General features: G+C 42.7%; 1 protein-coding gene across 1 annotated transcript in view; it reads left to right on the top strand.

Annotated features, from left to right (window-relative positions):
• Positions 1-927: 927 nt before the first annotated feature.
• hs2st1a (heparan sulfate 2-O-sulfotransferase 1a) overlaps positions 928-16,249 on the top strand; it is a 64,846-nt gene continuing 49,524 nt past the window's right edge. The window contains exon 1 of the mRNA XM_079570055.1: positions 928-1,454. Within this exon, the coding sequence (XP_079426181.1) occupies positions 1,331-1,454 (124 nt within the window). The 5' untranslated portion in view covers positions 928-1,330. The remainder of the gene's footprint in view (positions 1,455-16,249) is intronic.

Consider the following 16,249-nt stretch of genomic DNA (forward strand, 5'->3'; position numbering starts at 1 on the left):
ATAAGGAAAACTACAAACTGCGTGGCTCCCGCCGGCGACATTTTTTTTTCCTAAGATGGGAAAGGCCACATTTGAGAACAACCCGAGTTTAAACTGATCCAAACCTTAAAAACACTGAAATCAATGGAAAAAGCCATTTCCCATACTAGGAAAAAAAAAAATTAGCCTCCTGCCGCCAACCTCCGGCATGATATGTGTCCAACTCGTAAAGAAATAGGTAAAAGCTTCAAACACCGTAACTTATGGGGTGACAGCCCCCCAAAACAACTTAAAGAATGCAAATGGCGATATTATAAATGATTATTCCTAAAATGCTAACGAGGGATCAGCACATGTGATTAGCATACCAAAACGCAGCGCTCTGGTCACCCTAACAATAAAATAATGTACTTTGCGTAGTTTGCGAAAATTTGCCACCAATGTTAAAATGCGATTATTTTTATTATTTTTATTTTTTTATTTATCAGGGACGATACAATCAACAGTTACAATTAATATTTGCAGCTGTTGCGATGCATGAAGAGCTTGTAGCTAGTGCTAACTCGCAGCTCATGTCCCTGGTTGGGCCTTTCTGCACAGTTTACAATAATAAAATACATAAATACAACATTTGTATAAAACTTTGTCAGTCACACTCATACACACTGTGTACGCTCACACCTACGTTCAGTCAGACTCAACGTTAAGGGATTGATATATGGCGCGTGGGTGTAACGTAAATCAATGAACCTATTTCCGGGCTTTGTTATATCTGAAAATGAGGATTTTTTTGCACCATTTGGGAAATCTGGTCGCAAGGTGCGTTCGTTCGCTCGCTCCCACACAATCCACCAACCAGCGCGCCCCCTGCCGGCCAAGTTCAGGTCTGCGTCGCTCAGGAAAGCGTCCAATCCGTCCAATCCCGTGTGCGGAGGCTGTGATTGGGGGCGAATGGCTGGGCTTTGCGCTACGGTGAACCGCCGCTGCGTCCAATGACCTGCGCGCTTGCATTCAGACGGCAGCAGTCAGTGCGTACTGGTGCGCTAGCGAGAGCACACACTGGATGGGACTGGGACGGGACCATTGCTGGTGCTGTGCGTGGAAAATACGGACGAATAACCGCCGCGAGACGCCGGGCCAACCAACGCGCTCGCTCCAGCGGGAATCAAGGGGATAAATCAGTATGAGAGAGAGAATTTTACGATAGCGAGCGGATTTTACGCACGAACCCTCGAGCGGTCTGTGGGACCGAGCGGGCCATGCACTGACACTCTTTTGTAAAGCAGCGTCGTGTGTTTCTCTGGAGCAGCATGGAGTGACCAGCCCCTTTTCTCGTGCCACGGATGATTTGATGGGGTTGCTCCGAGTCATGATGCCGCCGAAGTTGCAGCTGCTGGCGCTACTGGCGTTCGCAGTGGCCATGTTCTTCCTGGAGAACCAGATCCAAAAGCTGGAGGAGTCCCGGGGAAAGCTAGGTAAGTTCCCCCCCCTCGCAGTGTTGTGTAGTAGCTCCATCCGCGGGCAGCAGCGCCAGGCAGCATGGGGGGGGTTCTTCTCCTCCTCCCGGTCAGTGCCTCACCGTGTTGCATGGCGGTCAATATTCAGATGCGTTCTCAGTCTTAAACCGTTCCCGTTTGGTTCAGCGGTTTGTGTTTTGAAGTCTGTTACAACTTGCAGTGAAGTGTGGTTGTTGCTAGTTTGGGATGTCAACAGGAGGTTTGGACGTAGTTTCCCCCAAATATGCATCTTGGAATTATCTCCAGAATTTAATATGCAGCGGATAGTGAGCACACCACAGTGGAACCATCCTGAGCTATTTGAAGGAGTGATATCAGCCTGCACTTGTTAGCCTACTCTATAGGAGCTTCAAGTATTCATTGCTTTCTGGAATTCCCAATAGCTTATTTATAGATTGAACACTAATCATTTTGAAATCTTTAACTATCAGCACTGGATGCTGTCACAACATGGACATAGATACTCTGCTGTTTACATCGCTGTATATAGCACGGGTTCCCAAATATTTCAGGCAGCGATATATATATAAGCCACTTTTTTGTAATTTTTGTCAAATGAAAAAAATAAAAAATCTTTCTTTAAAGTGCATATGACAAGTTTTAATGCTTTTGAAAATATGGCTTATTTAAATAAATGACATCGGTTGTGTAATCATTATCATTATCATTTTTATTTCAGTGGGGCAGCAAGAAATGTTGGGCAGAAAAGTTATTTTTATTTGAATTTTTAAGCGGCGAACAGGAAGTGACACAGATGGAGGTAGAGTTCCAGAGCAGTTTGACTCATTTCCCATCGATACAGACGGCATCTTTGGAATTGCCCATATATGGTCATTTTTTAAAACAGTTAAGGGGGAAAACAATTTTGAAAAAATGTAAATTTTCTCTGATTATTCAAAAACTACTGTAACAAACGCTGAATTATGAATATAGTTTCTACTAAATAATGATACAAAGACATGGGGAGGAGCAAAGTGGTTCAACAGCCCATAAATACACGAATAACGGAGAATGCTAACTTGATGCTACATGTTAGCATCGGGCTAATGCTAACGGTTAGCTAGCGCTTGCTGCAACTGCCGTTTTTTCACTTCTACAGAACAATCTGTTGTGACAAAATATCCATATGGGCCCGATTTACACTTGACTTTATTTATGTGTGATAAATAAGTTGATATTCCACCAGAAAATGGCAAAAAAGAGTGAAAATTGTGTTTCCCTAAAGATTCTATTTTCCCCCTCGGCGAAGCCACGCCCCCTTCTATGACAAGATGCCGTCTGTATCTATAGACATAACATGGTCGGCACGGCAACAGTTTAAAATAGTTTGCCTCTATCAATATCACTTCCTGTCAGTGTCCAATAAGGAAGTGAAACTACAGTAAAAACATCGCAAAAATGTCAAACCAAAGAAAACTGGGTACATTTTTTTTTTCCAAAATCTTAAATATGATTGTGTGTGTGTAGCAAAAAATTGTGTCTAGTGTGTCATCGTGCACTTTAACGTCTTAACCCCCACCTGGACCTCCTACATTTTATCCTGTTGCACATGCATAGATGGAGAGTACAGTCAGTGCCATACATTATATAGTATTTGAACTGTGACAAAATGTAATTCCCTCACACACACATAGTATTTGAACTAAAATGGAGCTCTATTTATCGTATTGTATAGTTGTTGATATACAAGGTAAAACAGGGTGAGCCAAATGAATGCCTTTAAAGTGATAGTCTGTAAGATTAAATGTTTTACAAATTTAATAGATTGCGTATGCTTGACCACCTGGACCTGCAACTTGACGTAACGTAAGAGATCTGAAATAAATAAAAAATTCTAAAGTCCTTTCCTTTGCTGATATGGGCAGCTAATCAGAATCCCCGGTGCCATCACTTTGACCAATGAGACGAGCTTTCCTGTGAACCGGCCCATCAGGTCCAATCAGGAGGAAATCATTATCTCCCTCTTCTCATTTTACAAACGAGGAGTGCCATTTTCCAGACCTCCTACAATGTGGTCAGCGTAGAAATGGACTCTAGTGTTTCTCACAGTAGTGCATGAAAAGCATTGGCTTCAGAGAGCATTAGAAGATTGTGCTTCTGTAATAGAAAGTTAATAGATCTTTTGTTTATTGTGGCTGTTGAGCGATAATAATAATAATATAGTATATCCTGCAGCCGTGTACAGGAATATCAGATAAAGCTGTGTAGAAAGTGAGCGTGGAGACTCTTGGTCCGCCGTCCCAGTGGGAAGTCCTCTCTGCTTCAGTTATTCCAGAAACCTCCCAGTTAATCCCAGGAGGTCCCAGATCTTGAGCGCTGCTGGACGTGTGCACTGGCTTTTAAAAATCCTAAACTTGTGGAAAATTCAAAACCCGGAGGTGCTCATGTTTGGATAATGAACACCTTCCACAAGTGTGATGATCAATATGGTCGTTATTTTTTATATTAACTTGATACTATTTTGTCACAGGGAATGTATGTCTTATTCAGTTACTTGACAAAATGGAATGAAATTTAAACATTTTTGATATTGACATTCTGATGTATTTTTTTTCTCTGTATTTTGCTATTTTACGTGTTAATGGATCAGACTCAGAACAAAGTATTAGGCCACGGCAATACACGATTACGTTTCCTGTTGAAAGATGACACAAATATTTTGAAAAGGTTATCAGACATCCCATGATTTAAAAAATGTGGTCACTGTTGCATAACATGTTAGTCTTAATGTCAAAAATTGGCCAAACTCACCCTTTGCGATGCTTATTTTATGCCGTGTCCGAGATATATCAGGGGAATAACTCCAACAGTGCGACGCTCTTTTGTTCTCCCAGGCATGTTCATTCAGAAATATGGGCATGTTTGGTGTCCACGTGTAGCACGAAAGGCGACAATTTCATTTCCTTTCTGGGAGACAGCAGCGAACAAAGACGGGAGAAACGCACACACGCAAGCACAAACGTTACAGAACTTTAGGCCGTCTTCACTTAATCAATTCTTTACACTCTTGCAACAGCATCTCTACTTTAACATAGCAATACACTTCCCTCATAGTTATGCCAGTAATCTACAGCACAAATAACAAATAGATTTTTTTTTTTTTTACTGCTATACCTGCAGTGTCTCGTCACCTGAAGAGCCCTTTGGGGAACCACTGCTCCGACTTTGTGACCCGACCTGCCACCAGCCTCATCATGTATGTCTCTATAGTACAATGTAAAACAGAGCCCACATAAGCTCCTGTGTGAATCCCATACGCAGGTGTTAAGTTCACTGACAGCTATTGTTAGTGTTGAACCGGGGGCTCGGAGGAACGTTCCCAAGCATGCTGTAACCCAAGTGCCCTGAAAGCGCCTTAATTGAAAGCTTACCCCGGTCGCGCTCTGACACACTGCAACAGTCACGACTCCTGTGGGGGGGGCCCCTCAGATGGCTATATCGGCCCCTCCTGACATGCTTTACTGCCGCGGCAAAAAGGAGCGCGTATGCCGAAATATACACCACCACCACCACCACCACTCTTTTCCCCCCTGATGCACACGGCGAGCGGCTTTGTCCACTCGGCAACTCACGGCCCGTGATGGATGAGCGGCCGGGCCCACTTCAGAGGAGGGAAGAATCATGGGAATTATGTGCTGCGTGGTCAGAACGCTGTAACCCGGAGCAGTGCTGCTGACAGACCGCCGAGAATAGACATAGATGGAGGTTTTTCAGTCCGTGGATGTAGGGCTGAGGTAGTTCACAAGTATGCAGCTGTAAAGGCCCGATGTGTTTTGTGTGAAATCAAATAAGTTTTTGAGTATTTTGGATATGCAGTGGTTTGTCAAAGTAGGCTGTTCATGGTCATCTAAGTACAGAAGCAAAAAGATGCAAAATTTAATATCAGTCTTGAATATTGTATTGCACAATTGTTCTAATTAGGGCTGCTCGATAATTGAAAAAATAATAATCCCGATTATTTTGGTCATAATTGAAATCCCGATTATTTGTTGCCTTTAAAAAAAACTACCGTTATTTTATTTATGTATTAACCAAACAACTCTGCTGAATATTTTATGTTTTTTGAACAATCATAAAAGTACAAATGATTTCAAGTTTGCCTCGATTAAGGAGAGGTCTCTGTTTCACACCTGCCCCCTGCTGGCCAGCCCGCACACCTGCACAAGTAAACTGAGCAGTGCGGCCTGATGACATCATCACACAGTTTGTTTTTGAGCCATGGCACGTGAAATGCGAAGGGGAAATAGTCCCAGTGGCATGAAATAATGTAAGTCTGCCTTGGAAAAAAAAGAAGAAAAAAAATATAATTGAAATCTTTCGATTATGCTAATTTAATAATCGTTTAGTGTAATAATCGAAATCATAATCGAATTTCGATTAATTGCACAGCCCTAGTTCTAATCCATTTCAACGTGGTGTGTAATGTGTGTAAATTATTCGTTTTTCAGCAAATGTGTCTAAGCGAGACTCAAAAAGACTCAAAATCAGGACCAAAATAAGGCAAAAATTAAACAAAATTTGGAAAACAATTATGAAAGGCCTCTGGACCAGTGATTCGGGACCCAAAAGGGACTCACGGAACAGTTCTCAGTGAGTCGTGAGCCTATTCCGGAGAAAATGTGTTCTCTCATCTGAACCTGCATGTAAAAACTACCGGGATTTGTTAAAATGAATGTTATTAGATTGTTTTGATCATGATTTCAGTCTTAAAGGCATATCTGAAAAACAAATCCTGTGTGGAAAATACAATATATCATCCAATACATGACAAATTACATTCTTATTTGGGTAACAGTGGGTCCCGTCGTCGTAGCACTGGAGAACCACTGCTCGAGACTAAATCGCCACAGAATCTCTCCGCGTGAGCATTGACAAGGCTCGCTTAAATTCGCTCCCTGTTTAGCAGATGGGACCTGGCCGGTGTTGACACACTGCACGCCGAGGTGGCGCACATACCAGCGGCTTGAGGCGCAGCCGCTTCAGCTCCCAAACACAGAAATTTAACTCAAGCTCATTTTTCTCACCTGCTGCTCGTGCAGAGAAGCGGATTTTACAATTTAATTTAGAAATTAATCACTTATTGATGCTTTTGGAGTCGTAGATCATGGCTATGTGCCTCTCATGCATTTTTTCTTTAATAATAGAAGGAGCACTGCTCGTTTTGAAGAGGATTTGGAGCTTTAATTTTTACACAGAAGGATTGCATTTGAACAAATCTCAACACTTTGGTCTCTGTAGATCACTTCTGTGGGCTCTCTGTGGGCTCTCTCCTCCTGACTGAAGAACGGCCACACCGTAGAGCTCCCGGGCATGCTAAAGCCCGGGGGCCAAATGCGGTACACCGAGCCCTTCAATCTGGCCTGCAAATGATGATGAAGCCCAAAATGCATTGTCTAAAACGGGGAAAAGACACCTATGTTTTCAATGACATAACAAAAAAAAGATAATGCATAACTGCAGCCATTGTGTTGCTTTTAAAATGTGTTTAGGCAATTATAGTCTATTTGAGAAGTGTACCTGTTTGAAACAAGCCAATTCGAGCCCCAGTCTGGCCCTCTTGGGCAAGTTGAAAAACCCAATGTGGCCACAGCACCAAAATGTTTGCCCATTATCTGCCATAGAGAGACTTGGAGGCAGAGCCACTTCTCCCCACGTGCTGGCAGTGTGCATGTACGACGCTCAGGGGCACTCAGCTATGGGACACGTTCACAGTGTATTTCAGGCCTAACTAAAACTTTTGTACATATTTGAAGTTCCATGCATTTATTTTTTGGCTAGATTTACCAAACAATGTGTGGATCTCAGGCAGATGTAAAATGATATGGATGTTTTACCATATTAATAGTATTTGATCTTTTTATGATATATTGTGCAGCCCCAATGAAAATGATCTAGAAAGTTGTGAAACTTGCTTATAAACTCATCCCTGTGAAGAATTAGGATGTAGAAAACGTGAGATGAGTTTAAACGTTTGCCCTTCCCCCTCCCCAACAAAAAACAACAACAAAATCGGATATAGGGCCTTTAACAATCCTTATCTAAAGCTACTAGATAGTGTTCATCAATTGCGTAAGTAAGTAAGTGCTTTTTTTTGTCATTGTACAAGCATACAACGAAATAGTGTTCATGTGTTTGTCCTGAGCCGCTGCGACTGAGCCGCGCCACCACTGTGTGTCAACCTGACCAGCATGTTTTTGGAGGTTGAGGAAGCCGGAGCACCCGGAGGACCCTGGCTGGCTGCCTTCAGGCTCCTCTGATCCTCTGAAACGATGCAGCACCTCCTGGGTTTGTCCCTGTTTCAGAGAAACAGACAGCAATAACTACTTGCCATTTTTATTTTGCTCTTCCTTTTGTTGTATCTACAGCTGCCACATACTGTACTGTATATAGGCACCTTTTAATGATACCCAGCTGTGATCACACAATGGTGACAAGTTTAGATCAGGAATATACCAAGAAAATAAGACACTGATTAAGTTTCGCTGTGCATTTGGATTGGTGCAAATTTTCAACATGGCTGCCATGGGACAAAACGATGTAGGAGTGGCTGCCCTGTCATCCGACACATTGTATAATAAATTTGGTTTAAAGAGGGGGTATTATGCTTTTTTCAATCCCATAGCACCAGTCTATATCACACTACAATGATGACCAAACCTTCTGTTGGTCTGTAAATGCAGTAAATTAGAATAACTGTCTTGTATAAAATTGCTCTCTCAAAACGGCTGTAGTGAATGTCTTGAAATAGGCCTCTGTCTCTTTAAGAACCTCTGACCCTTTCCGACACGCCCCCTCCACACGCTGTCTGTGGCATCAGTGGGGAGGGGGTTCTGCTGAGGAGCAGTGGTTGGTTACTCGGCTGGTGACGAAAGCTCGGAGGCGTCTCCAGGAGGTGGGGGCGTTCCTAGGAGGACTCAGGCAAACCTATCCCTAAAATGGCCGCCATCAGAGTTTTTACAGATAACTCAAAAATACGTGAATGTGCCAAGGCAACACTTCAGGCATGTTTTTAATGAGGGAATGACATAATAACATGATGTAAAGCTTGAAAAGGTTGATTTTGCATAATACCCCCCCTTTAAGCAGTTAGTAATGCTTAAATGTGTGACGTTATTACAAAATGCGTCTCCACAAACCTGACGTACAATACTCTTTTTACCTTCTAAACTGAATTCAATAAAACATTTACACTTCTTTCTTCCTTAGCTTTGACTAAAATGAACCAAAAAAAACCCAAACCTGATTGTGTTGTACAACAGAGCGACGCGTCTGTTTGGTTCCAAGACTTGAAAGCAGCCAACATGAGAAGCGGCGGCGGCGACAGTTTGGTTGCGAGGCAGCCCACAGCTTGTCTACCCTGCGGTAAACAGGAGAAGGATTGTGCAGTTCTCCCACGCTCACGCCGCCTGGAGCTAACATGCGAAAAAAGAACGCTCGGGCCAACCACCTCCAGTGCAGTGGGAAAAATAACAGGAGTCAGCCACGTGTCAATCAAAACGACAACTGCTGCCGCTACGAGGATCATATGCACCGCTGCGGCACGCTGTGGAGACACCAGTACACGTGTGATGTCAGTGAGCGGGTACTCTAAACATAGCCAAGTTTGTGCTCATTGTTTCTCACTGTACTAGCCACGGTCGGTTTATTAAAAGTGGCGTATCACTGCTGATTTCCATGGCAACACAGGACAGTCAGTGCCATGTTTTTGGATAACAGCTTTCCATAACAAACAACAAACCAGTAGAAACTGACCTATCTATGTCTAAAACTTTGAAAGTGCATAATTAACCTCTAAACCCCCACCTGACCCTCCAGGAACCGCCACCTTAACGTGGTGGAGGTGTTTGAGTGCCTGAATGATCCTGGGGGCTTTGTTGTCGGGGTTTTCGTGCCCCTGGTAGGGTCTCCCATGGCAAACAGGTCCTAGGTGACGGGTCAGACAAAGAGCGGTTCAGGAGCCCCTTATGAGAGACCAACAGGCCCGGGCTAGGACCATGAGGCCGTCCTTCTGTGGACCCACCACCTGCAGGAGGAGCCATAAGGGGCTGGTGCCATGTGATTTGGGCAACTCCAACAGCTGCCCCCACGACCCGGCAACGGACAAGTGGAAGAAAATGGATGGATGGATGGATGGATGGATGGATGGATGGATGGATGGATGGATGGATGGATGGATGGACCCCCACCGGAACCGAGCACAGTTTCATCAGTTCGGCTTTACCAAAATTTGAAAGCTTCTTGAAAAAAGGTTCAAAGTAGAGATGAAAACGAACATGAAAACGCAACAAAAAGTGACAAAAATGCGAGGAAAACCCCCCCACAAGAGCATGAAAAACAGGACAAAATACCTACACAACACAACAAAAAAAACAATAAAAAGAGAGGAAAACATGACGAAAACGCATCAAAAATTGCTAACCATTCGTCGGCATTTTAGGAAAAATATTTCGCAATATAGCTATTTTTATGCTTTAATATGTCGCTGCATTTTGTGCAGTTCTCCGTGGTTGTTGTAGTTCCTGTTCCTTCCTTGTGAGAGTAAAAAAGTAAAGCTTTCCAACTCAGGTTCAGTTTGACTTTATTTGCAACATTGTCCAATATGGCGGCTGGTGGCGTTTTGTCACCTGACTCACAAAAAACAATTGAATTTGTATTAAAGAGGGGGTATTCTGCTTTTTTCAATCACATAGCACCAGTCTATATCACACTACAATGATGACCAAACCTTCTGTTGGTCTGTAAATGCAGTAAATTAGAATAACTGCCTTGTGTAAAATTGCTCTCTTAAAATGGCTGTAGTGAATGTCTTGAAATAGGCCTCTGTCTCTTTAAGAACCTCTGAGCCTTTCCGACACGCCCCCTCCACACGCTGTCTGTGGCATCAGTGGGGAGGGGGTTCTGCTGAGGAGCAGTGGTTGGTTACTCGGCTGGTGACGAAAGCTCGGAGGCGTCTCCAGGAGGTGGGGGCGTTCCTAGGAGGACTCAGGCAGAGTTTTTACAGATTACTCAAAAATACGTGAATGTGCCAAGGCAACACTTCAGCCATGTTTTTAATGAGGGAATGACATAATAACATTGTTCCGGCTAATTTCCACATAGACCGATGAGGGCAGCAAATCCAGGTAAAGTAAGTGACGCGCTGACTGTGCACTTCCATACAAATCCGAAGAGTCCAATGTACAAAAATACAGCTGCTTTATTAGGTTCAAAATAGTGTCAAGTTTCAATAATTCATTATAAAATCCAAATCATTACTTCCATAAACAAGGGCTAAAAACACACACAGTGAAGCGGTCAACAAACTGTGTGCTCTTCTGGATTGCCAACACCTGTGTGACTAAGGTGTGGCTCCCCATTATGTAGAGCATCACCACAGCCCCTCCTAGTGGTGACACATGGCTCCAACACTCCAGCCCCTGTAATTGTTCTTAAGCAACAACCGGAAAAAACAATTATACAAATAAGAAATTAAGGAGCCATGTCTCAGTAATACAACAGTTTTCAAACATTAAGTGAATACATGTTCTCACTCCAAGTATAATGACATTCACATTTAGCAGTAAGGTCGCAACATTAAAAGTGAAAGGCACAACTTACTGCTCCCAAGCTTTGTCACCTGTTCTGTCAATGTGCAGTGCCACATGATGAAATTTACCACAAATTTCACACGTTGGTACATTATCACAATCTCTCCTCAAGTGCCCAGCACCAAGGCAGCCAAAACATAGCCCCTTGTTCTTTAGAAATTCAAGTTTTTCCTTTTGACCTTTTCTTTTAAACTGCAGACACTCGACAAGCAGATGATCCTCTAAACAGAAAACACACAAAGTATTTTCATTTTCTGCCGCACCTCTGTCCTGTGCAGGCAGAGGTGAAACTGCGGTACCAAAACAAGTCCCTCTGGCAGTGTTGGGCTGGGACCTGGTCCTACTCACAACTCTAGTCCCACCAGACCCAGATGATGATTCCTGAATACTGCCAAATAAAGGATCAGACAAAATCTTAACATGTTTCTCCAGGAATCCCACAAGATCTTTAAATGTGGCCCGTTGGTTTGTTGAGTCCATTATATCATATGCAACACTTCTCCAGCGCTCTCTGAGTTTATATGGTAATTTGGCCAAAACTGCTCTCATATTTGTCGGAACATCCAGGTCCTTTAAATAGTCCAAGTCCATCATAACGTTACAGCATGCACGTAGAAAAAGTGCATAGGACTGCAGAGAATCCACGTCCTCTGACTTTATAGTTGGCCAACAGAAGATCTTCTCCATATATGCACAGGCAATTCTGATCTCATCTCCAAAATGCTCCTGTAATAATTGTTTAGCACGTTCAAAGCCGCTCTCTGGTTCCATATGTAAGCAGCTACGCACAAGTTCTTTCGGGAGCCCAGAGGTGAATTGCTCTAAATAATACAAACAGTCCCCTTTTGTGGCCCTTGCCTCTACGCCATGTTTAAATGCTCTGCAGAAAGAAAGATACTGTAAAGGGTCACCATCAAAAATTGGCACATCTCTAGCTGGTAAAGACAGTAGCAATTGCTGCCTCACCAGAGAGGCAGTGATTTCATTTTGCCTCTCAAGAAAACTGCAAATGTCTCTTTGACTGTTTTGACTAGAGGGCATCATTTCAGCTTTAGTTTGTGCCAGCTGAGTCTCAGGTACGACTGCAGGGAGTGAACTAAAGCTTTGGCGCAAAACAGGAGGAGACCAATTTATTTTTTCATGAAGCTCATTTCTTATTGGTTGGAATTCTTCAGCGTTTGGGTCAAGATCTTTGGTTACTTTCTTAACTTGTTGACTTTCAAAGTAACAGTTCATGACATTAGCAGATACTCTGGACCCATCTTCATAAGCTTCAAAGACTGCTATTTTGGCAGCAGTGGCAGCTAATTTGGCATCTATTTCCAATTGCTCTTTTTTCCTTTTTAACTGCAGTTCTTGCTCTTCTATTGTATGTTTTTCCTTTAAAATCCTTGCTTCTTCAAGCAGCGCAGCTCTCTCAGCTTCTGCCTGAATTCTTGCAGAAGACGCTGTACTGCAGTGACTACATGTGCTCTTTTTGCTGGACCGGTTACTCACATTAGATGCACTGTCGTCAGCATCAATTTCATCAAGGTTTACAATATTTTTATCATCAGAAACTACTAAATCGGACCCAGCTAAAACTGCTTTGACATCAGAAATGACCATATCATTGAACAACATTTTAGCTTTAAACCATATTTCATGTTTCTCCTTTTCAACATCAGGTAACATTTCCATCAATGCATTCTGAATAGATGTTACATCTTCACATAAAACCAAAAATGTGTCAAAAACACTCTTCATCTCTGAAGGTTGGCTGTTCTTTTCAATAAGCTCTTGAATGCATTTTCTCAAATTAGCCGCCTGATTTAACTTAGATTTTCTGTTGTTTTGTAACCTTTCAAGCTTCTCTGAATATGCTTTGGCAGTCAATTTGATGGCCCTTTTTTCCTTAGGTCGAACAGTCTGCTCCTGTGCACCTTCGGCAAGCATAGTGTTCCTTTGCACTGGTTGCATTATGTCTTTGTCTTCTTTATGCTCATTCATAGTTGCCATAGTTCTATGAGAAACTTTGCTCCGCTGTATACAAAGTCAGTGAGGGGCAAGTAGGGCAACAATGGCCTACCTCCCAGACGCTGAGCTTTCCTGGCTTGAACCACAGTAGAGCAAGATCCTTTGTTCACTCTGCAACCACCAAACAGCCGGCCACACCCGTGTGCCTCCCTCCAGCAGCAGGCTGATTGAAGACAGGGCCCGGGTAACTCCTCTGCTCCTCTAAATCCAATGACCCACAGAAGGTACATGCGGCAGCCACTTAGAATGTCCAAAGCGAGTTTGTTGACTTATGTTCCGGCTAATTTCCACATAGACCGATGAGGGCAGCAAATCCAGGTAAAGTAAGTGACGCGCTGACTGTGCACTTCCATACAAATCCGAAGAGTCCAATGTACAAAAATACAGCTGCTTTATTAGGTTCAAAATAGTGTCAAGTTTCAATAATTCATTATAAAATCCAAATCATTACTTCCATAAACAAGGGCTAAAAACACACACAGTGAAGCGGTCAACAAACTGTGTGCTCTTCTGGATTGCCAACACCTGTGTGACTAAGGTGTGGCTCCCCATTATGTAGAGCATCACCACAGCCCCTCCTAGTGGTGACACATGGCTCCAACAAACATGATGTAAAGCTTGAAAAAGTCGATTTTGCATAATACCCCCCTTTTAATGTTTTCCTATTTTTTTTTTCTTATTTTAGGCTGTCAGAAACAAAATAACAACCCAACTCAAGTGACAAAGTGGCTGAGTGACAAGCCAAACATAAATACCAGTGTAGACCTGGGAGATATATCATTTAGACGATAATATCCAAATTGTTGTCTGGACGATAATATTGAATATTTCATAATTTGTACAATCCGACCCCCCAAACATCTGTATTTCTTTTCCACCACAGTTTTTTTTGGGCTTTGTCACGTTGTCCTTGTGGGTTGCCGTAGCGCGGTGTGAGCCTGCCTCCCCTGCGTAACACAGTCAAAACAACAACATGGCAGCGTGGAGCGATTACAGAGATGAAGAATCTAGTGATATGAATGAAGTTTGTCACTTGAGTCGCTCATATTTGCGGGGAAAGGGCTTGAGACAAGTTGTAGCACTGCTGAAGAAAACCACGATACAAACGTGGTTAAGGCTAATGATATCCTTCTCAAGACAGTCAAGACAGACAAACTTGTCTCCCTCCCTCCTGTGTGTTCAGTGTATCTGTGCGTCACTTTGTCAGGTGTAAATTATATTGCCAAATACATCGTTATTGTGATATTTCTACCCTGATACAAATTTTTGTTCACATCGCCCTGCCCTAATGTTTAGATCAATAATGTCTCATATAGATAAAGACGGCATCTCTGGAATCGCCCATATATGGTCATGTTTGAAAACAGTTAAGGGGGAAAACAATTTTGAAAAAATCTAAACTTTCTCTAATTATTCAAAAACTACTTTAACAAATGCTGAAATATGAATATAGTTTTCTACTAAATGAAGATACAAAGACATGGAGAGGAGCAAAGTGGTTCAACAGCCCATAAATACATTAAAAAATGGAGAATGCTAACATGTCAGCATCCGGCTAATGCTAACGGTTAGCTAGCGCTTGCTACAACTGCTGTTTTTTCACTTCTACAGAACAATCTGCTGTGAGAAAATATCCATATGGGCCTGATTTACACTGGACTTTATTTATATGTGACAAATAAGTTCATATTCCAACAGAAAATGGCTAAAAAGAGTGGAAAATTGTGTTTCCCAAAAGATTCTATTTTCCCCCTCGGTGAAGCCACGCCCCCTTCTATGACGAGATGCCGTCTGTATCTATCTTTATGTTCTAGTAATTCTATACAACAGTAGGTCAGATACAGCGAGTCAAAAGACCAACTTTGCCAGTTTGCGCACATTTCTTTGAAGGATTGCAAAGATATCGTCTGAATATCGATATTGAGATATTGAAAAAAAAAATTAAGATATTAATTTTTGTCAATATCTCCCACCCCTATACTAGTGTTGGCTAGTTGGCTATTGCTAACGTCAAGCTCCGGCCTAGCTTAGCCTTAGTAGCATTGTCCTTTTTCCATTTGAAGCCATTTAATCAATCAATCAATGGATTTGTATAGCACAATATCACAACCGGAGTTGCCTCACAGGGCTGCAAACTTAGACTAGACAGCAATCTTTGCATAATAACCTTGTATGGTTCGACAATTTTGTGTGCCAATATTGCGAATAAAGTTTTTGCTCTGACGTTTTTCATTCAGCTACAGCAGTCTGACCTTTTAGCCCAAACACGTTAAGCATTTCACTTTCTGTCCTGAAAAAGATCATTGGACTGGCAGGTGTCGACAAGTATTCAGAACTTTACTCCGGCTGATGGCATCAAATGTTTACGTTCCAGTGAGAAAAACACAGCATCTGACGGTTTTTTACTTTAGGCTTTTGCCATTTGCTCTTCACTGGATTTTTTTTGACTTCCTTACTTTGATCCTCTGTATGAGCAGAAGTGACTGACTAGGAATCATTTTGCCACAATCCATCCTCGCCTTGGCCACGTTTTGTTCTTCTCTAACTTCGCCCCGGATGAAGCTATTCAGCCTTGTGTGTTGATGGATTTGTCAGAGCCTTCTGGGTGGCTGGCCGTGGTGCATTGTGGGAAATATTATGGGGTAGTTTTTTTTTTTTTTTTGGGCAGAAGGAGCCCCCGTGGCCACACTGGAGGCACTTCATTACACGGACCAGTGCTCTCTTCTGCGCGGAACATCTGTGCGCTACCTGCTGCTACTGTCCCCTCACTTCATCTCCCCAGGGACAACAAACTCTATTCTTGCTTCCTCCGCCGCTCCGGCTGTAGTTTTGGAGCTGCCATTAAAGAATCACCTGCTATTTTTGCTCCTGCGGTCTGGGAAATGTGTAAAAATTTATGCATAAAACTGAGAGGAAGAGAAAAGCCGACGGAAGCGCACTTTATTCTCAATAGCTGTAAGGTTTGTGTGAGATTTCCTGGTGTTTCTTGCCCCCGCACACATATTTCTAACTTGTCTAAGTACAAGTAACATTAGCACTATAATGTGAATCTGTATTTGCGGTTGATTAGCCAAAAAACAATGAGCTCGATCCAATCACGGACACAGCAGAGACACGACGATTGCAAACTTGGCTAAAAATGTACTGAAA

The sequence above is a fragment of the Gobius niger genome (genome assembly GCF_951799975.1).
Source record: "Gobius niger genome assembly, chromosome: 13".
Classification (NCBI taxonomy): Eukaryota; Metazoa; Chordata; class Actinopteri; order Gobiiformes; family Gobiidae; genus Gobius; species Gobius niger.